The sequence below is a fragment of the Myotis lucifugus genome, unplaced genomic scaffold (genome assembly GCF_000147115.1).
Source record: "Myotis lucifugus unplaced genomic scaffold, Myoluc2.0 scaffold_335, whole genome shotgun sequence".
Taxonomy (NCBI): Eukaryota; Metazoa; Chordata; class Mammalia; order Chiroptera; family Vespertilionidae; genus Myotis; species Myotis lucifugus.
In genome coordinates this window covers 666,387-693,661 of record NW_005871383.1, presented here as the reverse complement: position 1 = coordinate 693,661, position 27,275 = coordinate 666,387, and the positions used below count along the sequence as shown (strand labels likewise).

Below are 27,275 nucleotides of genomic sequence, written 5' to 3'. Positions count from 1 at the left end.
CTGAGCAAGAACCTGCCCACAGTCACGCTAGTAAGGGGCAGAGCGAGGACCGGACTGCCAGTCGGGGTCTCCTTCCCCCTCCATCGTAGCCTCATGTGACTCCACTTGTAATTGTCCATTATTTTTTAGTGCAACCTCTGCCCTTCTTTCCCTTCTATTCTGAATTTAAATGAATGAATTATTCTTAGCTCTTGACCATCTTATCTTTCCAGCCTCATTTTCATCATTGCACTTCAGGCTGCAGCCACATTAAAACATGTGCCATGTCCTATACACACAATGACCTTGTTTTTGCGTGGTGCTGTTCCCTCTGCTATAATGCCCTTCCCGGCCTTCTTTGCCTCCCCACTTTCCCCAAACCAAATGTCATTTCCTCCACAGGCCTTTCCAAATGCTCACCTTTCTTGATGGAAAAAGATATCCCATGCAAGTGGAAATGAAAAGAGAGCAGGGGTAGCTAAACTTGTATCAGACAAAATAAACATGAAGCCAAAAATGGTGAGGCCCTGGCTGGTTTGGCTCGGTGGATGGAGCATTGGCTTGCGGACTGAGGGTTCTTTGGTTCTATTCCGGTCAAGGGCACATGCCCGGGTTGCAGGCTTGATCCCCCGTGGGGGGCGTGCAACAGGCAGCCAATCAATGATTCTCTCTTATTGTTGATGTTTCTATCTTTCTCTCCCCTCTCCCTTCCTCTCTAAAATCAATAAAAATATATTTTAAGAAAATGGTAACAAGAAAGATGGCGGCGTAGGTAAACACCGGAGACCGCCGCCGTAAACAACCACTTCAAAAATACAGCTAAAGGTCGGAACGGACATCAACCAGAACCACAGGAAGGCTGGCTGAGGAGGGACTCTTCAGCTAGAAGCAAAAACAACAGCAGTCCGACGCACAGAGGAGGCGCAGCGTGGAAAATTTAAAGGTACGGTGGTGCGGCGGTGCGCGCGCAAAGCGGGCTGGTGGCTGAGGGCGCGGTTGTCGTTTTCACTCAGGAGTGAGTCTCAGACTCTGGGCTACAGATCCGGGCGAGTCTCTAGGGACCCTGACTCAAACGGGAGAAGCGGGACTGTCTGGCTACGGCCCCTCCGAGGTTTGCAGCGATTGCTGGGACAGAGAGCAGAGCCCTTGGGACGGACTGAGAGCGCCATAGCTGCTCCCTCCCCCCGCCCTGTTGAGCCCGCCCCCGCCCCGCCCAGGCACTGCGCACAGACATTTGCCGATCGCCTCAGGAAGGGCAGGACTAGCGCCTCCCCAGAATCCTACAGCCAGTCGGTCTGCTGGTCAAATCCCTCTAGTGTTAACTACAACAATTAAGGCTTGGCTAGAACAAGACTGCGCACAGAGACCACAAGGGGGTGCACCAAGAAAGCATAAAAGATGCGGAGACAAAAAAGCATGACAGAAATGGAGGATATGGAGCTAAGAATCGCAATTTTGAGGGCTTGCCATAAATTTGTGCAGAGCCTCACGAAAACTAATGAGACCCTCGATGCTACGATAAAGAAATTAGAAAGTAAGCATACACGGACTGAAATAAAGAATATTCCCAATAGCAGACCAGACGAGCAAAAGAATCAAACCAAAGATTCGACAAAAAACACCCAATTGGAAAACCAAAATGAAAAAAGAATCCGAAAGTGTGAAGATAGTATAAGGAGCCTCTGGGACAGCTTTAAGCGGCCTAATATCAGAATTATTGGAGTTCCAGAAGATGAGAGACAGCAAGATATTGAAAACCTATTTCAAGAAATAATGGCAGAAAACTTCCCCCATCTGGAGAAAGAAATGGACTTACAGGTCCAAGAAGCGCAGAGAACCCCAAACAAAAGGAATCCAAAGAGGACCACACCAAGACACATCATCATTAAAATGCCAAGAGCAAAAGACAAAGAGAAAATCTTAAAAGCAGCAAGAGAAAGAGGCTCAATTACCTACAAGGGAATACCCATACGACTGTCAGCTGATTTCTCAATAGAAACTTTGCAGGCCAGAAGGGAATGGCAAGAAATATTCAAAGTGCTGAATACCAAGAACCTACAACCAAGATTACTTTATCCAGCAAAGCTATCATTCAGAATTGAAGGTCAGATAAAGAGCTTCACAGATAAGGAAAAGTTAAAGGAGTTCATCACCGCCAAACCAGTATTATATGAAATGCTGAAAGGTATCCTTTAAGAAGAGGAAGAAGAAGAAAAAGGTAAAGATACAAATAATGAACAACAAATATGCATCTATCAACAAATGAATCTAAGAATCAAGTGAATAAATAACCTGATGTACAGAATGAACTGGTGATTATAATAGAATCAGGGACATAGAAAGGGAATAGACTGACTATTCTTGGGGGGAAAAGGGGTGTGGGAGATGCGGGAAGTGACTGGACAAAAATCATGCACCTATGGATGAACACAGTGGGTGGGGAGTGAGGGTGGAGGGTGGGGTGGGAGCTGGAAGGAGGGGAGTTATGGGGGAAAAAAGAGGAACAAATGTAATAATCTGAACAATAAACAATAAAAATATATTTTAAGAAAATGGTAACAAGAGAAAAGGAGATCATTATATAATGATAAGGGGGTCAATTCATTAAGAAGATATAACAATCATAAATATATATGCCAATTAAATATATAAAGTAAATATTATCTCAGGATTATTGCACTGCTGATTATGAAGGAAGAAATAATCAGCAATACAATAATAATAGGTGATGCCAATACCCACTCTTAATAATGAATAGATTGTTCAATCAGAAAAATCAATAAGAAAACATTGGATATGACTTCACTTAAGACCAAATGAACCAACAGACATGCACAAAATATTTCATCCAACAGTAGCAGAATATGCATTCTTCTCAAACTCACATGGAACATTCTCCAGGATAGGTCATAGGTTAGGTCCCAAAATAAGTCTTAAAATTTTTAAAAAGATTGGAATCTATCAAATATATTTTCTGACCACAATAGTGTGAACCTAAAAATCAGGAATAGGAAGAATACTGAATAATTCAAAAATATGTGGAAATTAAACAACACACTTCTGAACAAGAAATGGTCAAAGAAGTCAAAAAGGAAGTAAAAAAAATCTTGAAATTAATGAAAATGGAAACATATCAAAACATGGAATGCAGAAAAAGCTATTCTAAGAAGAAGAGATCTCTATCAACCTAACTTGGCACCTTAAAGAACTAGAAGAAGAACAAACTAAGTTCAAAGTTATCGGAAGGAAGAAAAGACTAAAATCAGAGCAGAAATGAGCTATTCACTAGAAAAACAATAGAAAAGATCAATAAAACTAAGAACTGGTTTTTTGAAAAGATGAATCAAAATGAAAAGCTTTCAGTCAGACTAAGGGGGAAAAAAGAGACAACACAAATAAATAAAATCAGAAACGAAAGAGGAAACAACTGATACCATGAAAATATTAAGGATCATAAGAAACAACTATGAATAATTATTCGCCATCAAATTAGAAAACCTAGAAGAAATGGATAAATTTCTAGACACATACAACCTATCAAGACTGAATCATTAAGAAATAAAAAATCTGAACAGGATAATTACTACTAAGAAAGTTGAATCGGTAATCAAAAATCTCCCAAGAAAGAAAAGTCAGGACCATATTGCTTTACTGATAATTTCTACTGCACATTTAAATGTCCTTCTCAAACTCTTCCAAATTCATTTTAGGAGGCCAGTATTATTCTCATATCAAAGCCAAATAGAGACAAAGAAGAAAAAAAATTACAAGTCGATATCTTTGGTAAACATAGATGAAAAAAATCCTCAACACAATATTAGCAAATCAAAGCCAACTGTACATTAAAATAATTATATAACATGAGCAAGCAGGATTAATTCCTGGGATGAAAGGATGACACAACATAATTAACCCATGTGATACACCACATTAACAAAAGGAAGAATATAAATCATATTATCATCTCAACAGATGCAGAAAAAGCATTTAGCAAAATTCAACATCCTTTCATGAAAAAAGTTATCAACAAATTAGGTAAAGAAAAAAAAACGTCCTTCAACATAACAAAGCCATATATGGCAAGTCCACCACTAACATGATACTCAGTGGTGAAAGAATAAAAGCTTTTCCTCTAAGATCAGGAACAAGACAAGAATGCCCACTCTCACCACTTTTATTCAACATAATACTGGACAGAACAATTAGGAAAGGAAAGGAAATGAGATAAATCCAAAACAGAAAGAAAGAAGTAAAATTATCTCTATTTGCAGATGGCATTATCTTGAATATAGAAAACCCTAAAGATTTCACCAAAAAATTGTTAGAATAAACAAATTTAGTACAGTTGTAGGATACAAAATCAACAAAATTAAATACAAAAAAATAAGTTGTCTTTCTATTCACTAACAACAAACTACTCAAAAAAGAAATTAAGAAAACAATCCCATTTACAATAGCATCACAAAGAATTATATACTTAGAAATAAATTTAACTAAGGATGTGAAAGGCCTGTACATTAAAAACTATAAGACACTGATGACAAAAACTGAAGAAGGCACAAATAAATGGAAAGATATCCTGTGTTCACAGAATGAAAGAATTAATCTTGTTAAAATATCCATACTATTCAAAGTGATCTGGAGATTCAATGCAATCCCTGTCAAAATTCCAATGGCATTTTCCCCAGAAATAGAAAAAACAATCATTAAATCGCTATGGACCCACAAAAGATTCTGAGTACTAAAGCAATCTTAAGCAAGAAGAACAAAGCTAGAGGCATCTCACCTGATAATTATTAGTAGTAATATTAATTTGCTAATTATTATGAAATAAGATTATAAAGCTATAATAAACAAAACAGTATGATACTGGCATAAAAACACACATGTCGACCAACGAAACAGAACAGAGAGTCCAGAAATAAACTCATGCATATACTGTCAACAAAGTCACCATATACACAATGGAGAAAGGATCATTTCTTCAATAAATAGTGTTGGGAAAACTGTATATCCACATGCAAAAGAACAAAATTGGATTGAAGACTTAGATGTAAGACCAGAAACTATAAAACTCCTAGAAGAAAACATAGGGGGAAAGTTCCTTGACATTGACCTTAGCAATGTTTTTTTAGGGGTAATGACACCAACAGCAAAAATAAACAGGTAGTACCTTTGTGTTGTTTTTTTTTTTTTTTTTTGGTCCAGCATCTTAGCAGCTGCTCTTTGCCCAAGGACAAGAAGAAAGATGTGGGAAAGTCAACCAAGACACAAAGGCCCAGTGAGCGACGCTGGGGCGAGGCCAAGAGGAAGACGTGGTCCAAAGGCAAAGTCCGGGACAATTAATATCCCAGTTTGTCTGACAGAGCAACACGGGACAGACTCTGTAAGGAAGCTCCAAACTCCCAGCGTGGGCCCCGGCCACTGTCGCTGTGACGGAGAACGCAGCTCCTTGGCCAGGGCAGCCCTGCAGGAGCTCCTAGTTCAGGACTCAGTGAACTCGGTTCCAAGCTCAGAGCTCAGTCATTTACACCAGAAACGCCAGGGTGGGGAGGCCCCGCTGCTGGTGAAGATGCAGGAACAACAGGTCCCACAACTGTACATTTTGAAAAATAAAACTTTATTAAATAAAAAAAAACTACACACACACACACACACTCACACACACACACAAACTACATCAAGCTAAAACATTACTGCAAAAGGAAACAATAAAATGAAAGAGGCAACCTATAACATGGGAGAAAATATTTGAAAACCATACATCCAATAAGGGGTCAATATCCAAAATATATAAAAAACTCATACAACTCAATAGCAAGAAACAAATAGTTTGATTTAAAAATGGGCAAAGAACCTAACTAGATATTTTCTCAAAAAAAAAAAAAAAAACACAGCTGGCCAATGGGCCCATGAAAAGGTGCTCAACATCTTTAATCACCAGGGAAATGCAAATCAAAACCACAATGACGGAGCATCTTACTGTTTATTAGGATGTCTACTATCAAAAAGACAAAAACAACAAGTGTTGGCAAGAATGAGAAGAAATTAGAACCCTCATATGCTGCTTGTGGAAATATAAAATGGTGCAATCGCTTTGGAAAACTGTCTGGCAGTTCCTCAAACTGTGAAGCAGAGTTACCATATGACCCAGAAATTCCACCCCCAGGTATATACCCAAGGGAACTGAAAACATTTGTTCACACACAAAAAACACAAATGTGCAGAGCAGCATTATCCATGAGGCCAAAAAATGGAAACAACCCAAAGCTGGATAAACAAAAATGTGGTATATGCATGCATTAGAATTTTATTTAGCCATAAAAAGGAAGTGCTGATAAATGCCATAACATGGTGGACCCTGAACATTTGCTAAATGAAAGAAATCAGACACAAAAGACCACATAATATATGATTCTATTTATATGAAACTAGAGGCCCGGTGCACGAATTTGTGCACCAGTGGTGTTCCTCGGCCTGGCCTGCAGGATCGGGTTGAAACTGGCTCTCTGACATCCCCCAAAGGGTCCCAGATTTTGAGAGGGCACAGGCCAGGCCGAGGGACACCCACTGGTGCACGATTGGGGCCGGGAAGGGATGCGGGAGGTTGGCCAGCTGGGGAGGGACCACGGGAGGGCTCAAGGGTGTGTCCGGCCCATCTTGCTCAGTCTCAGCAGCAAGCTAACATACCAGTCGGAGCATCTATCCCCTGGTGGTCAGTGCACATTATAGTGACTGGTCAACTGTCTACCCCATGGTGGTTAGTGCACGTGATAGCGAGCAGTTAAGCAGCCTTAGCATATCATTAGCATATTACGCTTTAATTGGTTGAATGGATGACTGGACGACCAGACACTTAGCATATTAGGCTTTTATTACATAGGATATCCAAAATAGACAAACCCAGAGGGACAGAAATTAGATTCGTGGTAGATGTGTGGTTTCCCGGGGTGTGGCAGAAGGAGTAACCAGAGGGTACAGAGCTTCTTTTTGTGGCAATGAGAATGCTCTGGAATTAGATAACAGTGATGGTGGCACAACTGTGTAAGTAGACTGTGACCCACTGAATTGTACACTTTAAAGGGATTTTTTAAAAAGTCTGTGTGATGAATCTGACGTATGGTTAACAAAGGCTGAGGACCAGAGGCCTGGGAGCAGACGTCACCTCCCATCTCCGCTCCCCCTGCTGAGGCCTTGGTTCAGTGGTCTCTGAAGTGCACCACTGCAGCCACCTCCCCTCTCATTCCCACGCCCAGCCTCAGTCACGACACTCACCTTTAGAAGCTTCCCACTGCGCACCTGTATAACATGCCTTTCTATTCTCTGTATTTCTATGTTTGACATCTGGGACCACCCTTCCCAGGGCCAGCCAGTTCCTAAGGATTATAAAGGACTGGCTTACAGGTGTGCCTTCCACATGCAAACCAACCCCCACCACTTCCTGTAGCTAGTTCTTACACTCTGGGTCACGATCCAATTGCCCTAATATTACCCCCAGGGCCAGGTATCAGCCACTGGAGACAGCTCCTTATCCCAAAGCCTGCGGAAACTATTCAAACCAGCCAGGCCTAAGCCTGCCTGCCTTTCCCCTCCCTTCCCACGGAATCCACACGCAGGCTCTTGCCCACATTTCCCTTCACTCCCTCTGCCTCCTGACCAACCCTGGGCCTTCCCTGTGTGGCCCTGAGTGGCAATCCCTCTGTTTCTAGGAACCGGGAGTAAAAACTTCCCCCTGCAAGACAGTCATTTCCGTGTCTGCAGGTCCCACCAGCCCTGACTGCAGCAAGCCCAGGTGCACATCAAACACCGCCTCTGCCCTGACTCCACCTCCCTGTCCCATCTACCTTCTCAGCACCCAACTCTCCAAGCTGCATACCCGCCCCAGACAGCTCCCACTGCCTCAGCACACCACATGCCTTTAGGCTGTCACACATGCTGGCCACCCCATCTCCAGCGTCCTCTCCGGCCTCTGCCTCAGCTATTCCTACGCCACCATCAAGCCTCACTTTACAGTGCTGCACAGGACACTCCCTCAGAGCCCTTAGCCTGCGTGTCTGCCTCCGAGATAACACCCTGAGCCCTCATCTCTGGGTCCCCAGGACTGAGCACAGAGCCAGGGAATTATCGGTAATTCAGGAAGTATAGGGTTTTCTGTTTCGGAGCAAGAAATCCCCCTAGGGCAGTGGGTCAGCAAACTACGGCTCGCGAGCCACATGTGGCTCTTCGGCCCCTTGAGTGTGGCTCTTCCTAAGCCTTAGGAGTACCCTAATTAACAACAATGTACCTACCTATATAGTTTAAGTTTAAAAAATTTGGCTCTCAAAGGAAATTTCAATCGTTGTACTGTCGATATTTGGCTCTGTTGACTAATGAGTTTGCCGACCACTACTCTAGGGCATGCAAGCTCCTTGTGGGCCAGCCCTTTCCCTCTCTCCTTAGCAGGACAGGCACTGGGTTGGCCTGGGTAAGACCTCTGGCTGAGTGAGTAACTGGACTGAGGCTGAGCAAATAAACAAGTGGGAGGGGAGGGTGGGGGAGGCAGGCGGATCTGGCCCCTGAGGACCAAGCTCTACTCACACTGCTCCTCCCACTCGCGCTCCTCCTTCTCGCTGGCCTGGCTCTGCAGTTGGGCCTGCTTCAGCGTCCAGTACAGCTCCCTGGCCCTCTGCTCCTCCTGGCGGCGGATCTGCTCTTCTCCTCGCTTCCGCTCCTCTTCCTCTTTCCTCTAAAATGTCCAGGGGACAGAATGAGGTTAGGTGACAGTGCAACTTCCTGGGGAAGAGAAGGGCGTCTGTGACTGTGCAGCAGGGCCAGCTGAGCCGGGTGGGGTGGGGTGGGGTGGGGTGGGCCAGCGTGGCCACTCCCGTCTCAGCGTCTGCAACTAGAAAGGGCAACAGTTACCCTCAGCACGCTGTGGTAAGGTCAGATGGGTTGAAATATGTGGAACAATTTGTAAACTCAAGCTTTCTGCAAAGATAAGAGGATGCTGGGCCGTCCTGGGCCACACTTCCATCTGGTCTTCCTAGAGGCAACTGAGCAGGACATGGTCATGTCTTCACCCTGTGTCTCCAAGAGAGAGCAGGTGTGGGGCCCCAAATCTCCAATTTCTGTCCCATTTTTAAGCTCCAAAAAGGTCGTGCGTGTGTTTTCCCCCACCTTTGTTTACATCAAAGTAACATATGTATGTTAGACATGCATCATAAGCCCAACCTTGTTATAAAACACAGCAATTCTCCAAACCACTTCATCCCAACTGACCCCACCCTGCTCCGTGCCCTCAGGCCGCCGTTTTCAGTTATTTTCGCTGTTCCTTCATGTGTTTACGTTTGTCTGAATAATGCCGCCAATTCTTGACTTATGGATTCTAGACATTAACTACTGCCTTTCTTTTTTAGTACATGAGTATGTAGCACTTATATTTCCCAAACAGGGACACACCCATACTTTCCCTCCCCTCATCCGCCCAAAATACATCACAATTTGTGGTTAAAGCAGTAAGCAGTGTAAACAGGGTGATATTTCCACCAATTCTAAGTATATTTCCTAACTTTCTAAGTAGGTCTCTGAAATCCCAGACTGCTCTGAAATCCCAGACTGCTCTCAAATATTTCTCTGTGTTTAACCGAGTGCTTTTTATTATACCAGATGATACAGCAGCCCCGCCCCAGACACCATCTCACCTTCTTCTCTCATCTCAAACGCTGGCTGCCTAGGTCTCCTGTCCATCCCCCCACCAGGACCCGCCTCTCAGCCTCCCTGAGGTGGAGCCTTGCTTTTTGTTCTGTGTTTTCTTTCTTGGCCACTTCCTCACTAGGCAGCAACAGAGCTTACAGAGCTTCCACAAGTAAGAATTTACAAAGGGACACTTTCTGAGTCTGAAAACATCTCTATGCTACCCTCACCTATAACTGCTAACTTGGCTGAGCTCAGAGAATTTGATTAATAATTGCTTCCTGCAGAATTTGGAAGCCTGAACCTTCTTGTCTTCTTCCACCCAGCACTGCCACTGGCATTCTCATTCTGCGTAAGGAGTGGTTTTCCCTTTTATCGCGGATGTTCTGAACTTTTCTCAATGAGGTGCCTTGGCTTGGATTGTCTTTCATTGATTCGGTTGGGCATTTGAGGTGCTTTCACCTGGAGTCTCAGGTCCTCCCAGTCTAACACAACTTGGCTTAGGGTTTCTTGGACAATTTCTTCTCTCATTTCTCTTTGCTTTCTACATCTCCTATTCGTCAAAAACTGGTCTTCTTGAATTGATCCTCTAAGTGCCTTATCATTCCTCTCTTATTTTCCATCTCTCGTCTCTTTTGGTTCTGTTCCCTGGTTGATTTCACTGACTTTATCTTTCAAACCTTCTACTGAATGTTTTATTTCAGACACTGCATTTGTAACCCCCAAGGCCTCTTTCTGATTCTTTGGTTGTTCCTTTTCGCTTCGTTGCACCCGTGCTTGTTTCCTGAGTGCAATAGCCCGTTTCTACGGGTTTCGGAGCGTTTCTTTCCCCATATTCTGACTTAGGTCTTTTCCTCTGTATTTTCCTTTGGGGTCTTTTTTAAGTTTGTTTTATTTGCTGTCATTCATGCGGGAGGGTCTCCTCAGATGTTCCCTGACCCCATTCAAGAGAGAAAGCAAGGATCTGAATGAGAGACTCGGAGTGTGTGGGCAGGGCTTCCGTGAGCAGTGGCTTCACTCTGGGATCCTGGGTGAGGCACCAGCCATCTCACCGAGGAACCCTCCAGTGTAAGAATCTAGGGGTCCTTTCTGAGGTTATTCAGTGCCCGTCCCTCTGTCCTACTGGGTGGTGTCTGACCACCAGCATTCCAGGAGTCTGTGGTGGAGGCAGGTTGTGAGCCAGACAGCCCTCGGACCCAAGCAGGCTGAACCCCTTCATGGGAACACCAGGCTTTGAAGTGCCTTTCATGCAAATTTCCCCCCAAGTCTCACCAGGAGTGGCCAGAAAGAGTCCTCCCAGGATGGGCAGGGGCAGCAGGTAAGGTGTCCCAAGCCCAGACCATGTCCCAGCTCTCTGACCCTCTCCTCCATACAAAGTGCTCTCTGACCCTCTCCTCCATACAAACGGTTAACCAAATGCCCCAAGGAGCTAGAATTCATATTTGTGGAGTCATTCGGGGGCCCAGAGCTCAGGCCGTGGTTCCAGAATGGTGGCCCAGCAAGTAAATGAATCCTACTGGCCAGCGTAGCATCTTTGTCACAGGATCATATAAGAGGCTGATTTTATGTGGCTCAAATTGTTAATTTGTTATAGAAAAAGACGTTACAAAAAAGTATTTGCTGACCCTGTGAACCCTAAGGGCAACCCTGGCTGCAGGTCCCACTGTTGGGAGCTCAGACCTTGACTTAATCCTCCTGTTCCCACGCTGCCCCTCCCCTGCTCTCTCCACTTGGTCTGACCTGCTGAGCCCCAAACCTTTCCCTTCCAGCTCTCCACCTCCTTCTGGTCAGAGGGAGGATGTAGTCACCTGGAGGGAGCAGTGCGCAGAGAATGAAGACAGGGTGAGTGAGAGAGAACAGGCAGCCACTGTAGGCTGCATGACCAGACGTCCTCTCAGAAGGGGCGACGGGATCTGAGCCCTGACGATCAGGAGGAGGCTGAGAGCGAAGGTCAGGGAGAAGAAACTTCCGGGCCGAGGGAACCGAAGTGCCATGGCCCAGAACTGCCAGTGGGTTTGGCAGGTTTGAGGGTGTAATTATCCTCTGTGGCTGGAGGGGGAAAAGGCAAAGTTCTATTTTTGATGAGTTTGCGATGACATGGGATGTCCAAGAGGCCTAGCATCAGCAGGGGCTGCGTGAGCCTGGGGCTCAAGGGCAGTTCAGGCGGAAACACTGACTGAGGCGCCCTCTGCGGAGGAGGATGCTTCTCAGCCATGGACTTGCTGTAGCCAATGAGAGAAACACGCCACTGGTTTGGGACATCCTCCATCTAAACTTGAGAGGAAGAGTTGGAATCAGAAAAGCAGCTTGAGAAGGAGGCCAAGGCGTAAGATAGAGATCCAGAAGGGGCGATGTCTGTAGGGGAAGCCAAGAGAAGAAATCATTCCGAGTTAAAGGGAGTAAAGTGAGCTGCAGGTGCTGAGACATCGAAAAAGATAAGGACGAAGAAGCCACAAGGGACGCAGGGACAGGCCGCAGGACCATGCGGAGCGTGGGGAGAGCTGTCCTAGCAGAGGGGAGGGAGCACAGGTGGCGGCAGAGTCAGCGCAGCAGGAGTGACTACAGACAACCTTTGACCCTTCCTGTAAAAGGATAGAAACAGGAAGGAGCAGCCAGGGGAGATGTTGAAATGGGGTGAGTTGGGGTGAGTTGGTTGGTTTTAAGATGGAAAATACTAGAACAGAGAGTTAATGACTAATGCAAAATGGAAACCAGAGTCCGACTCCAATGCAGAACACATGGTTTTACCCCAAAGCTGTATTTGACCTCCGTCAGTCACATGTCTCTATCCAAATTTCCTTTTATAAGAACACCGGTGATAAGAATTGGAACCCACTCTAAAGACTTCATGTAATTACCATCCTTTAAAGACCTTATCCTCCAATGCGCTTACATTCTGAGATTCTGATATGTATTTTAGGGGGACACCATTCAGCCCATAAGAATGAGACTGTACCCCAGAGAAAGGTCATGACTGGCATATAATGGACAAGTGGCATTTGACCACTCGCTGCAAATTACAAGGCAGTGTTCCCATTCCAACCAGCTGCGGCTAACGTAAAAGCAACAAGTTAAAGGACAGCACACATTGCCCCACCCCCAACCCCTGGCAGCCACTGTTCTTCTCCCTGCCTCTACCAGTTAAATAGATTCAACATACAAGTGAGATCACGCAGTATTTGTCTTTTGTGTGTGGCTTATTTCATTTAGCATTACATCCTCCAAGTTCATCTGTGTTGTCGCAAATGGCAGAAGTTCCTTCTTTTTTAAGACTAATATTCTATTGTGTGTGTATATATACACCACATTTTCTGTATCCATTCATCAGTCAGCATTTAGGTTGTGTTTGGTAAAAGGGTACAAAGGTTCGGTTATGTCAGAGAATAAATTCTGGAAATCTAATGTACAGCATGGTGACTAGTTAATTCTGTACTGTGTACTTGAAGTTTGCTAAGGGAGTAAATCATAAGTGTTCCCACCACACACACAGAAAAAAGGTAACTAGGTAAGGTGATGGATTTGTTAATTAGCTTGACTGTGGTCATTTCACAATGTATACACATATTAAAACATAATGTACACCTTAAATTTTTTAAAAACATTTCTGTTTCTATTGATTTCAGAGAGAGAGGGAGAGAGAGATAGAAACACGAATGATGCGAGAGAATCATGGATTGGCTGCCTCCTGCATGCCCCTCTACTGGGGATTGAGCCCACAACCCGGGCATGTGCCCTTGATCGGAATAGAACTTGGGACCCTTCAGTCCACAGGCCGATGCAATATCCGCTAAGCCAAAACAGTGAGGGCTACACCTTGGATTTTTAAAATTGCTTTCAAAGAGGAAGGGAGAGGGAGAGAGAGTAGAAACAACGATGAGAGAGAATCACTGATCGGTTGCCTCTTGCACACTTCACACTGGGGATGGAGCCCCAAACCTGGGCCTGTTTTCTGACCGGGAATTGAACCATGACCTCCTGGTTCATTGGTCGATGCTCAACCACTGAGCCTCGCCAGCCAGGCAAATATATACAATTTTTGTTTGTCAATTAAACATCAATAAAGTAAGGGGAAATCACCTGAAATAAGTGTATAAACAAATAAAGAATTGGCAGGGCCATTGTTCCCTTGTTCCTCTTCAGCTGCGAGCCGGACAACACTCGGCGCCAGAGCCTGCAGCAGCCTCCATCTCAAAGGGAAATGACTGGCTCTCCTTTGACAAAAGCCAGCTCTTCACAGCGAAGAGGATGATGAAAGAAAACATTGTGCAGCTGCCCGTAAGGAGCGCTGCCTCTTCCTCTCCACGGTCCTGCTAGAGTGCTCAACCCTCGCAGGTTGAATTGCTGAAAACTCTCACCTTTGTGGCTGCAATCAGAATCCTTGGCCCACTGTGGTCACCAAGAAAAGTCCCTCTTATGTTTCGCAGCCAAAGGCCAATCAGCCACAAGGCAGGTATGCAAACACTCCCCCTTCTGCCTTAGGAATCGATTGCCCTTTTCTGGCAGAGAGGCCCTCTGAACTGTCCAGCTTACTCAACCCCCTTCTCCTGATAACCCATCGGTAACAGACACCGCAGGAGCCCACGGAGGCGGCCCGCCTCGCCCAGTGGAAAATATCACCGAGACAGATGCTTTTTCTGGAAGGCACAGCGGTTTTTGTTGTTAGCCTGGCCCCAATAACACCACTATGTTTTGTGCGGTGATGCACCCCACAGGGCAGGGCCAGGCCTGTGTCCTTCACTCCTCCAGCACCAGTGCCCAGCACAGGGCCCAGCAGCTAGTAGGTGCTCCATAAACACTCCCCGGAGGAGTGAATGAATTAATGAACAGGAGAAGATAAGATGGGGCTTGTGATGATCCGTGATGGGGAAAGGGTAAACCACATCACGTCGTCTGGTTGATGGCAGCCTTGTCCAAGAGACACTCAGATAAAGGCTACAGTTTTCAAGAGAAAATGGAAAGGTGGGAAGTTTTCCAACCACTTGTGATTCTATTGGGAAAGAGGCAGGGATACTTTCTAGAGCTGTAGAGGAGATCAGGGAGTGGCCAAAAGGAACCCCAACTTTAAAAGAGAGAGCAAAAAGGAGAGAGAAATGGCTTTGATAGAAAATGGAGAAAAATTAAAGGACAATTTAACTGTGTCAATTGTGTCTGCTGTTAGTCAGGGGAAGTAGGGGAGGTGGGAAGTGGGTCCTTGCGGTCCATGTTCTGTGGTCTTAAGCAGAGGAGGAAGCACCCAAAAAGCAATCCCATGAGTTAAGAAAGCAGGAAAATGAAATGCAAATTCTATCCGGCCTCCTGACCCCCTTTTCTAAAGGAATGCCTTCCTACGCATGTAAATTGCATTTAAATGGCACCAGTCACAACAGAATGGTTTTTAAAAACAGGTTTCCAGCTGTCTGTGTCTTCTATTTTGAAATTCCGTCTTTATCCCTATACAAGATTCTGGGATCTCTCTCTCTCTCTCTCTCTCTCTCTCTCTCTCTCTCTCTCTCTCTCTCAAAGAAATCTGCCCTGGTATCTTTCCTGGGACCAGGAGAATTCACAAAACCTGCCTTCCTCCTCAGCACAGGCTGCCCAGCTGCTCCCTCCACCACCAGCTTCTCATCCATCGTGTCTCTTCTCCTCCATCCCCCTCCGCTCCCTCTTCTGGGCGGTGAAACCTCAGGACACCCAGTCAAGCACGTTCTTTCCTCCAAGCCTGCTTCTCCTTCCAGCTCCATGGCAGAGCGTGGCACCTGCACCCGTCCCGCAGCCTGGGGCTCAAACACCTGTGCTCTCTGCTTTCCCTCATCCCGACACCTACATGATGCGGAGCCTTGTTGATTTCATCACCTCCGTTGCTCTGTGTCCCTCCCCTTCTACCTCTCCCGTAGTCACAGACCCGCCATTTCCCGCCTTGACCACTGAAAAATCTCCTGCTGGCCTGTCCTTCCCCCCAAACTTCCGTCACTTGAATCACACCATCGCCACCGGCTGGCCTCATAGAACGTGATCTGACCGTGTGCTCCTTTGTACTGAGATCCTCACAGCTCTGCTTCATCCACAGAGACAGTCCGCCCCTTCATGCAGCGTCCCAGCGCTCCACAGCCAACCTCTGAGGTTGGTTCCTTCTATGGCTAACGTTATTACCTTGTACGATGCGCTAGTCCAATTTCATTGATTTTATTTTGCACAGTGACCTTGTAGCCACATGAGAAGCACCTAGGCCTTTGTTCGGTCTCAGATTTACCGGGTTGAGTTGGTGTTTTCTGTTTGAGGTTTTAAACTTTGCGTGTTTTCATACCATAATCAGTAGACAATGCCATCGAGGTTGTCACGAGCAACAGTATATACACAATCTCTTCGTGTCTGTTACATGGCGTTTTCTCCCAGTTACTTTTCATGGAATGACTTACTTTGAACAAGTAATTTTCTTGACAAGAAAGAATGTATAGACGTCTCCCTGCAATTAATTTCCAATGTTTACATTTTTTAACTAGACTGTGGATTTCTACAGCGTAGAGGACAGGTGCACGGTCCGCGCCTGTGGTAGGTGTAGCTGAAGCCCTGTGTGTCTCTAAACACTAGTGGGAAGCTCTCCATAAGTGCCCGTTGCCGACAGCCCGCAGCACGGGCGGGGAGCCCAAGCACAATCTAGCAGTTCTAACAGCGAACAGCGACTTTTTAACCGTAGCGACCTGTTTGTGTGTCTCCCCCTTGGAGACTGTGCTGGCTGCGTAGAGCCCTCCCTCGCTCACATGGCTGCGGGACTGCTCCTCCGTGCTCGCCTGCGCTTCAGTATTTCCATGGATACGAATGTAAAATATATAAATATATAAGCCTTCAGCTTTAACAACTGTAACTCAACTTTGGAATAGTTACGTATACAGATAATTAAATTCTTCCTATAAAAAAAATTTTATAAAATGTTTATTCTCTTAAATCCAATGCATTCACAGAGTGTTAACACTTTAAATGTTTATCATTTCCACCAACTGCAGCATTATCTAAGTAAAACAAAATAAGCACTTTATCATAGACTAGAGGCCCAGTGCACAAAAATTTGTGCACTCAGGGGGGAGGGGGGGTCCCTCAGCCTGGCCTGTGCCCTCTCCCAGTCTGGGACCCCTCAGGGGATGACCACCTGCTGGCTTAGGCCCGCTCCCCGGGGGATTGGGCCTAAGATGGCAATCAGACATCCCTCTGGCAGCCCAGCAGCCCTCGGGGGATGTCCACTTGCCAGCGAGGAGCAGGCCTAAACTGCAGTTGTACATCCTTAGCGCTGCTGAGGAGGCAGGAGAGGCTACCACCACCACCGCTATACTGGTAGCCATCAGCCTGGCTTGTGGCTGAGCAGAGCTCCTCCCATGTGAGAGCGCCCTGACCACCACGGGGAAGCTCCTGCATTGAGCGTCTGCCCCCTGGTGGTCAGTGTGTGTCATAGTGACCAGTCATTCCCAGTCTTTCTGCTGTTAGGGTCAGTTTGCATATTATCTTGTTACTATATAGGATAGAGGCCTGGTGCATGGGTGGGAGCAGGCTGGTTTGCCCTGAAGGGTGTCCCGGATCAGGTGGGAGTCCCCACTGGGGTGCCTGGCCAGCCTGGGTGAGGGGCTGATGGCTGTTTGCAGCTGGTCACACCCCCTTCAGGGTGGGGGTCCCCACTGGGGTGCCTGGCCAGTCTGGGTGAGGGGCTGAGGGCCGTTTTCAGGCTGGTGGGTGACTGATGCTCCCAACCTCTCCTTTTTTTCTTTTTTTTTTTTATTCTGGGATTTATTTACCTTATATGGCTGTCACTGGAGCTGAGAGCCGGCTTTAGCTCTGAGGCTCAGCTCCAGCTCTGAGACCTCGGCTGCTGAAAGCAGGTATCTGGGATTTATTTACCTTCTATAATTGAAACAGAGTTGCAGCTCCAGCTCTGAGGCCCAGCTGGCTGAAAGCAGGTTTCTGGGGGTTGTTTAGCTTCTATAATTGCAACATTGTTTCTTAGAGAGCAGCTCAGAGCCCAGCAGCGGCAGGCGGGGAAGCTTGGCTTCCTCCATCACTGGAGCAAGCAAGCCTCCTGTTCGCTTCAGCTGCCTGGCTGCCGGCCGCCATCTTGGTTGGCAGTTAATTTGCATATCACCCTGATTAGCCAATGGGAAGCGTGTCGGAGGTACAGTTAATTGCCATGTTTGTCTATTATTAGATAGGATATAGTCAATGATTATTAATACTTTTTAAAAAAAGAACCTAAACTTCCCCAAATTTCAGCACAGGTAGGTTAACTGTAGATTTCAGTTCTAGATGATTTTAAAAAATAGTGTGTAGAAATGATTCTTCTTAGTTAAATGTATTATATCATGTTATCAACCAACCAAATCAAAAGCAATTGCCAAGCTGAATAAGTTACAAAGAAATGATAACTCTGACTTGTACAGAAATGTGCAGTGTTTTCAAAGCTCTGAACAGTTACCTACTAATACAAATCTCCACAGCTTAACTTAGAGTTGGAAGATGAGTTTTCACAGTAATGTAATTTTAACCTCCATTTACATTTATTTTAATATATTACTAAGATGTTTACTCTATGTCACAATGGTGCTTTCCAGTGTTCACAATTTACAGTTTCAATTTATACAAGTCATTCACTAACATAAGGGACAGTTATGCCTCCAGCATCATGGGCTCTTTTCTCTCCCCCAGCACAGCGTTCATCACTCCACTTATCTCCTTCCATCCCTGACTTTGCTGTGCCCGGGCCCTGAAGGTGCTCCTTTGCCCTCCATTGTAGCCCCCAGGGTGTGGTTGGGGCTAGGCTTGCTCACAGAGTGGTCCCTCTCTCCCGGGCACCCTGTAAGCCTTTTGAGAGTAGGGAGTCAATTATTACTACCTCCACCCAAAACATCTGCACTTACATCCTCAGAAAAGAAGAAAATGAAGTAAAACAAACATTGTTAGTGCGCTGCTGCATGCTACACTCACGCTGCTAGCGTCTTAGTGTTGAAAGACACAATAAAAGGGATCTAAGCCCATCTCTAAGCTGATGCATAAATTCCTCTCGCAAAGCTGTCTCGGGTATGTATTACTGATTAACAAACCACCAGAAAATTGAGTGCTTTAGAGCAGCATCCATGTTCCTTGCTCATGATTCTGTAGTTAATAATTCGAGCAGAGCTTAGCTGGGGGCCCTCTGTGCCACAGGGTGAGGGTCCAGAGCCAAGAAGGCTCCCTCCCATGTCCGGTGCCTCCTTCCGGCCTCTCTCTCCGCTGCTGGCTGTGGCTTCCTTACCTACAGCCTGTGATCGAAGGCAGAGGGGCTTCTCGCAGGCAGCTTCCAAAGTGACCTTGCCAAAGGGGCAGAAGTCGAAGCTGCAGATCCCTGATCACCTCAAAAGCCACAGGGCCAGGTTCACAGATCAAAGCTCATGCTGCAGGTCCCCGCTGCCACGGGGCACCGGAGGGGAGACCCAAAGGAGCACCACAAGGAACTGGCCACCAGCCATACTTAATCCCCCGCAGAATCCTTTTCAGACGCTGTCAGCCAGTGCTTAACCACTTCCTGTGATGAAGAGCTCACAGTGACACAAGGGGAGCGCATCTACAGACAGCGCTGGCAGCAATATCCCAGCTCGGGCACCTGATCCGTACCCTGTCAGCCCCCCACCTCCGCCCCCCCAGCCCCTGCCTTGCAGATGCTGCCCACATTTCTGAGGCCCCTCAACATGCAGACCTGCCAAGTACTAAGTGTACCAAAGTCTGAGCAGTCACACTTAGCAAATTAACTTTTAAAACAAAAACAATTGTAACATAAGACACCCACACCTGAAACCTAGATGTTCATGTTGACCAATGGCACCCCAATATTTTAATAAATCAATACATAAATAAATAAATGACAAATGAACACAGAATGGCCATAATAACCTTCTTCGGAAATAGCACCAAACACCCACATTTGGGTCCCTCAGTGAACCTGAGGGGGGCCTGAGTTTACTAAACCCTCCGTGAACCCTAACGCAGAACGGCCCACAGCACTGAGGTTCTGAAGGAGACCATCGATCACAAACATCTCTGCCGGAAACTCGGTCCCTCTGTGATCTCCTTGTACACTGACCCCCACAGCAGTGAGCCTCCCCAGCATCTGAGGCTCAGCCCTCCTCTGGGAAGGGGGGGCAGAGATTGGAACAGGTCAGAGATATATAAAAAGTACCAGCTTTCTCCCCCAGCAGACTTAAGTAATCACATGCAATATAAGCTAAACAGCGCTCACTGTGGGTTGGGTTTTAGATACTATTATGGAATCGTTGTTCAACAGGAGTGATAATGATTTCTGTGGCTGTGCAGGGAAGGTCCTTCCCTGGGCAATGCCCGCTGGAGGACGTAGGGTTTGACCAGGAGTAAGCAAACCAAGGCTCCCAGGCCAAGATTCAATCTATTGTTTAAAAGGAAGTCTTATTGGACCAGCCACCGCCTTTGTTTACTTGGTGTCTGGCTGCTTTTGTGCCTCAGTGGCCTGGTCTGGTCATTGTGACAGAGACAATATGGCTCACAAAGCCCAAAATTTACCACCTGGCTCTTTTTTAAAAATATATTTCATTGATTTTTTACAGAGAGGAAGGGAGAGGGATAGAGAGTTAGAAACATCGATGAGAGAGAAACATCGATCAGCTGCCTCCTGCACACCCCCTACTGGGGATGTGCCCGCAACCAAGGTACATGCCCTTGACCAGAATCGAACCTGGGAACCTTCAGTCTGCAGGCTGATGCTCTATCCACTGAGCCAAACCAGTTAGGGCTACCACTTGGCTCTTCATAGAAAATAGATTGCTCACCCCTGAGTGAGAGTATGATGTCTGCAACTTCCTTTCTAATTGTTCAGCAAAACAACAGCAACAAAAAACTGCATATATGCGTGTGTGTATATATATATTTATACATATGCAGGGTGTCCCCAAAAATGTATACACACTTGAACAGCTGGTAGCTCGGTTTTGAAAATGAAGTGTATTTTAATAAACATTGCCTTTGTAATTATTCAAAGTGTGTGTATACATTTTGGGGATACCCTATATATGTATCACATATACTCTTGAATAATGTGGAGGTTGGACTGACAATGTCTGCACATTTGAAAATCCTCATATAACTTTTGACTTCGCAAAAACGTAGCTACTTAATAGCCTACTGCTGACTGGAAGCCTTAACACAAACAGTCAATTAATGCAGATTTTTGTGCATTATATACTATATTCTTATAATAAAGTCAGCTACAAAAGCAAATGTCATTTAAAAAATCCCAAGGGAGAGAAAATACATTTACAGTATTTATGGAAAAAATGCACATAAAAGTGAACCCACGCAGTTCAAATCTATGTTGCTCAAGGGTCACCTGTACATATGTGTGTGTGTGTGTGTGTGTGTGGAGAGAGAGAGAGAAGAGGGATGCAAATGTGGCAAAAATTAATAATTGGTGAATTTAAGTAGAGAATGTGAGTATTCGTTTTATTTTTCTTTTAACCTTTCTACAAGTTTGAAAATATTTTTCATAAAATGTTTTAAGAGTAAATATTACTTCACTTTAAAAACTCAAGAGAATCTCCTAAAAAATATAATTCAATAGAAAATTAAATAAGCAGATCAATAACAATATAAATATATAACTAGCAATTACAATGGTTTTAAGGTAATGATAACAATCTCATATACGATAGCAACAAAAAAATATCAAACCTAAAGTTTAACTAAAAAACAATTGTGGAGTATTTATTTTTTTAAATATATTTTATTGATTTTTTACAGATAGGAAGGGAGAGGGATAGAGAGTTAGAAACATCGATCAGCTGCCTCCTGCACACCCCCCACTGGGGATGTGCCCGCAACCAAGGTACATGCCCTTGACCGGAATCGAACCTGGGACCCTTGAGTCCGCAGGCTGATGCTCTATCCACTGAGCCAAACCGGTTAGGGCGGAGTATTTAAATAATACAACAAATTTTACCAAACTCCAAAAAATAGAAGCACATAAGTCAGCGGTTCTCAACCTGTGGGTCGCGACCCCTTTGGCGGTCGACCGACCCTTTCACAGGGGTCGCCTAAGACCATCCTGCATATCAGATATTTGCATTACGATTCATAACAGTAGCAACATTACAGTTATGAAGTAGCAACGAAAATAATTTTATGGTTGGGTCACAACATGAGGAACTGTATTTAAAGGGTCAGAAGGTTGAGAACCACTGACATAAGTGAATATGAAGTACATAAGTATACTGTGAATGTTTGGCCAATGCATTTGCAGGTGTTAATATTAAACAAACAAAAAAACTTTATCAAAGACAAAAAGAAGCTTTGAGTAACAGGAAGAACATACCACATCCCTAAACAAGAAGAGTCAACGACTTAATACTGTGAAAATGTCCATCCTCCACAAATACAGCTATAAGGTTGATGCAATTCCAATGAAAATCATCAAGTGGCTTTTGTTGTTGGAGAGATAGGAACAATGACAAAATCACTCAAATATATTTCTAGTAGGAAAAATGGGTATGATTAGCCAAGGTCAGTTTGGAAATGAAGAATAATAAAAGTTTCTCGCCATGACAATGTTAAGGTTTATTTTAAAACTACAATAACTAAGTAAGTAAATCTGGCTCAGGAATAATCAAAGAAGAACAATCCGGGAAGAGATGTACAAGAAGTAAGAATTAAGGCAGCAAGTCCATGAGAGGAGAGAGGGTGGGTTGCCTATTATACAAGGCTGGGACAATGGCTCACCACTTGGGAGAAAATGAAGTTAGAGCCCTATATCAAACCACACTCCAAGTGAAGGAAAATTAAGTGCAAAGAAACAAATTCATGAAAGCGATAGAAAATAATGTATATCAGTATTTTAGAAGCTTGTGGTGGCACAGATCTTTCTAAGCATAAAACAAATAGTAAAAAGAAAAAGATTGATATAGTTAGCTAGTAAAAATTTCAATCTTCTGTACATCTAAAAGGACTATAATCAAATTTAAGAAAAAAAAACAACACAACACTAAGAAAAATATTTGCAACATAAATGATCTTGTGGGGGCAATGTCCTCACTATGGAATCATTCTGAGGAGGTTTTTTGTTTGTTTGTTTGTTTGTTTTGTTTTGTTTTGTTTTGCTTTTAATGGCCAAATGCCATTAATCTACACTTCACAAAATAGTATAATTGTTGGGATTCAGAATGATTATGATTTTCTTCTTTTTGCTTATATGCATTTTCTGAGTTTTTTTACTGCCCCCTAAAATGTATAATTCCTGTAGAAAAAAAAATATCTTCACACTACCTAAGCTTCTTATAGAGGACTAAAGCTCCTCTATCGGCTCCAAGCTCTCCCAGAATGAGCGGGCCTGCAGCCCTACCAACAGCTTCCTATCCAGGCCAGAATTATACCTCTTTCATTTCCTTGAATCCTCCAAAAACCACAGTTGGGTGATGCTATTATCTAGTATTACAAACAAGGGAGTGAAGGCTCAGAGGGGTTCAGAAAGCTTCCCAAGGTCACGCAGCAGTGAGCAGTAGAGTTAGAACTGCATCCCAGGTTGACCCGACCACAAACTTTGCTCTTTCCTGCCCTCATTTCAGGAATCTCGGTTTGGGAGGCAGAAGGCCTGAGTCCTGATCCTGGCTCTGTCCTTAACTACACATGGCCTTGGCAGCCTCTTCCTTGTTGACCCTCAGTTTTCTCCACTGTACAATGAGAAGTGGGTTGGCCCAACTGGTACATCAAGTTCCTTCCTCCTCAGAGACAGGGCAGATTTCTGTTCTCATAAAGCAGAAATGACCAACGGCCAAGGACTGATCTAAACCTGGGGGCTAAAGCAGGTGACCACTCACAGATGCCCCGCACACAGGCTCACCTTGAATTCCTCGTGAATGCGCTCCTCCAGGACCTTGGCAGCCTTGCGGTCCTCCATCTCCACTTTCCACTTCTCTGCCATGATCCGGGCTTTCTCATTGGCCAGAGCATCCCGGAACTTCTTGGTGATCTCTGCCTCCTTCTGTCTCCTTCCAAGAGAACACCAGAAGGTATAAGCTCATGTGGGAAACTGAAGGTCTACATAACAATGTTAGAGGCAGAAATAGAATAGTGGGACTAACTATAGTTATAAGAAATATTAATCATGTTCTGTTTGCTGTGTTCTGTTCTGATTAAAGAAAGTGCATTCTAACCTGGCTGGGAGTTGTACGCCCTGGGACATGGGAGTTAACATCCAAATACCGTCCATTCTCCTTTTCCCAATACTGCCTACCATCATGGGAAGATTAACAACCTTGTTGCTGAAACAATCTGGTCCTGAATTAGCCCACTTTATGTGTTCTGAGCATAAAGAATGGTGAACAACCTAAATGTCCATCAACAGGACCAGTTAGTTGGGTTTCCCATGTACTGAGAACACTCTATAGTAATCTTCTATATAATAAAAGGCTAACATGCAAATCGTCTGAATGGCAGAATGATCAGTCACTATGACGCACACTAACCACCAGGAGGCAGATGCTCAATGCAGGAGCTGCCCCCTGGTGGGCAGTGCACTCCCACGGGGGAGCGCCACTCATCCAGAAGCCGGGCTCACGGCTGGCAAGCGTAGTGGCAGTGGTGGGAGCCTCTCCTGCCTCCGCAGCAGTCAGACATTCCCCGACTGCTGGGGGCGCAGGCCAGGCTGAAGGACACCCTCCCCCCCCCACACACACCAAGTGCACGAATTTTGTGCACCGGACCTCTAGTCTTAAATAATGTTGTGAATCTATACTAATCAATTTATCTGTGTGTTAATAAAGCCATTTACAGAGCCATTTACAGACAGTCCCCAACTACTGGTGGTTTAATGATGATTTTTTGTTTTTACAATGATGCCAAAGCAATACACATTCAGTAGAAACAGTACCTTGATTTTGAATTTTGCTTTTTTCCTGGGCTGTTGATATGCTGTAAGATACTCTCTGGAGAGCCACAGCTCTCAGATCACAGGGTCAACAACCCACACTAGTGTATTCATTGTGTTAGGTGACTTTGCCAACTGTGGGCTAATGTAAGTGTTCTGAGCCATGTTTAAGGTGAGCTAGGCTAAACTGTGATGTTCGGTACATTCAGTGCAGCAAATGCATTTTCAACTTACGATATTTTCCATTCACGATGGGTACATCAGGACAAAACCCCATTGTAAGTCAAGGAGCACCTGTTGCTTACATGCTCACTGTGATTATCTTAGGTGGCAGATGCTGGGTTGTTGTTAACAATTTTACAGTTAAAACTCTGTCACTATGCCCGACCAGTGTAGCTCAGCAGTTGAGTGACCCAGGTTCGATTCAATGGTCAGGGCACATGCCCGGGTTGCGGGCTCGATTCCCTATGGGGGAGGTGCAGGAGGCAGCCAATTAATGATGTTTCTCTCTCAATCGATGTTTCTGTCTCTCGATCCCTCTCCCTTCCTCTCTCTCTAAAAAATTTTAAAAAAACATATTTTTAAAAAATGAAATAAAATAAAGATGAGGAAACTGAAGCATAAAAAGGTTAAAAACAAAAAACAATGTCACTAACAATTGGGTGGCGGGGGGAGGGGATGTTGGCATCCAAGTTTGGCAAAAAGATGTTAAAAGTTGTTTATAAAAGAATTCTGATTCCAAATCTCACTGGGGACTCAAATGTCCATGAAAGAAAAACAAGCAGATAACAAAAGTGAATCCAAACTGCCTACTGTCCCAGGAACCACTCAGTGAGAGGAAAAGCAAAAGCATGTCGTATGCATTGTCTCACTGAATCCAAATAGAAGCAGTGTTGTTATACCCATACCTCAGTGTGAAAACTGAGGCCCCAAATAGCTCACTTCTAATTGGTGGAGCCAGGATTTGAATCCATAAGGTCTGTCTGAAGCAAGACTTCGATGGTTTGGTCACCTAACAGCCAGCCAACTGCCTGGCACCTCCTCCCTCTGACCCATAACCACTTGTCCTTTTCTGGGACCCACCCCAAGGCTCTGAGTTCAGGCCCCACACGACACCCATTGGCACCTCTCACCAGAGCTCCTCGGCCTCCCTCTGTGCCTGCAGCCGTGCCTTCTCTGCAATCAGCTCCTCAGAGATCTCTTCATAGGGCTTGTCGCCAGGGCCTTCTCCCATGATCCAGACCCAGACCTCGCCATCTTCCCCCAGCAGCCACTGGATGTGCTTGTCGCTCGCTGCTTCACAACATGAGGAGGAACAAGAAAGGAAGAAGAACGGGTCTGAGTTCTAAGTAGTAAGAAAGGGCCTAGTTTCGCCGAAGGTACATAACCATTCTACAGTACTGTCATCAACAAAGAGGATTCCAGAGAGACACGGGCCTGAGTGCAGGTCCATGGCCATCTCTCCCTCCCACTCCCTCTGGGGAGCAACACAGCAGTCAAGTCAGCCTGCTGAAGCAGGTGTCCGAGTCTGGGACTGTGTCTGAGGCTGAGCACCCTGACATCTTCAGCAGGGAAAACATCAGCGACAGTGCAGCACCCCCTGAAGGAAGTGACTGTGCCACCCGTGGACCAAGGCGGTTAGGGGCCAGTGAGCTTTCTCCTCTGTCCTCTCCCCGCTCTCTCTCCCAGCACCCCTCTTGTCCACTGGCTGAAAATAAGGAATTGGAGATGGTGGTGTTGCAAGGTGAAGCAGCTAAGCCTTGAGTCTACCTGACCCACATCCACCAGTAACATGAGCAAGAACAAAACCTATGTCTCATTAAGCTACTGAGATTTTTCAGTTTTCCTATTGCAACAGATCCTATTGATTACCACGACTGAAATGGAAATCTATCCCAAAACTGGTACCCCTGAGACAGAAACAGAAACTACGGGTCATTACCTAAGCAGTTGGGTGTCCGGTGATGTTCAGCAGGCTAAATGGCTGGCGAGCCATGTTATGCAGGAGCAAAACATTGGGTGAAGTTGGTGGGCACTGTAATGTAAAAGGCAGACCCTCCTGCCTCTGAACGCGTCACTCTGAGGGGAGAGACTGGAGAATAGGAAATCGGTAGTGTGTGCTGGTTGCCAGTGGCTGTGTTTGGGAAGGTGTTAAGAGAAAGAAACTAGTTTGAGAAAGAATTGAATGCCTTGCAAGTGGAAATGAAAGGAAATAGAGAGAATACAGAAATTTGGGACTTTGTAAGATGGGGAAAACCACCTCCCTCTAGGGCCCAAATTTCAAGAGATGGAGCTTTAAAAGGTCTTGCGTGACAGCCCCGTAAAACCTGTCAGGTGAATAAAGCGAGCTGGGCACAGAGCCGGTGGCAGCCATGAGAATGCACTCAGACACCCAACCAGGGGGCATAACGCAGCCAGCACTCCAGTTCCTGTGCTCTTGCGTCTGCCCAAGGCCATGCTCACAGAGGCAGCGCCCAGCCTTTGACTGAGCACAGCAGGCTTATTCCTGGGAGACAGCAGACTCCTCTGGTGGGCAACTCCCATGAGGCCTTGACAGACCTTCCTTGGATTACACATCTGCCCAGAACACCTCCACCCAACCTGACTCTCCCATCTCCTTCACTCAACCAACCTCCTCCAGCTCCCAGCCCTTTCTCACTCACAGGCATTTCCTCAGTAAAATCCCTGTGTGTTTAATCCCATCCTTGTCTCTGCTCTGCAGAGGAGCCAGGCTAACATGAGCACA

General features: G+C 45.4%; 1 protein-coding gene across 1 annotated transcript in view; it reads right to left on the bottom strand.

The window, feature by feature from the left end:
- The window catches only part of SH2D4B (SH2 domain containing 4B), a 75,310-nt gene that overhangs the window by 35,959 nt on the left and 12,076 nt on the right, over nucleotides 1-27,275 (bottom strand). The window contains exons 2-5 of the mRNA XM_023764525.1: nucleotides 25,931-26,006; nucleotides 25,663-25,822; nucleotides 23,504-23,651; nucleotides 8,557-8,704 (exon numbers count right to left, since the gene is read on the bottom strand). Coding sequence (XP_023620293.1) covers nucleotides 8,557-8,704; nucleotides 23,504-23,651; nucleotides 25,663-25,822; nucleotides 25,931-26,006 — 532 coding nt within the window. The remainder of the gene's footprint in view (nucleotides 1-8,556; nucleotides 8,705-23,503; nucleotides 23,652-25,662; nucleotides 25,823-25,930; nucleotides 26,007-27,275) is intronic.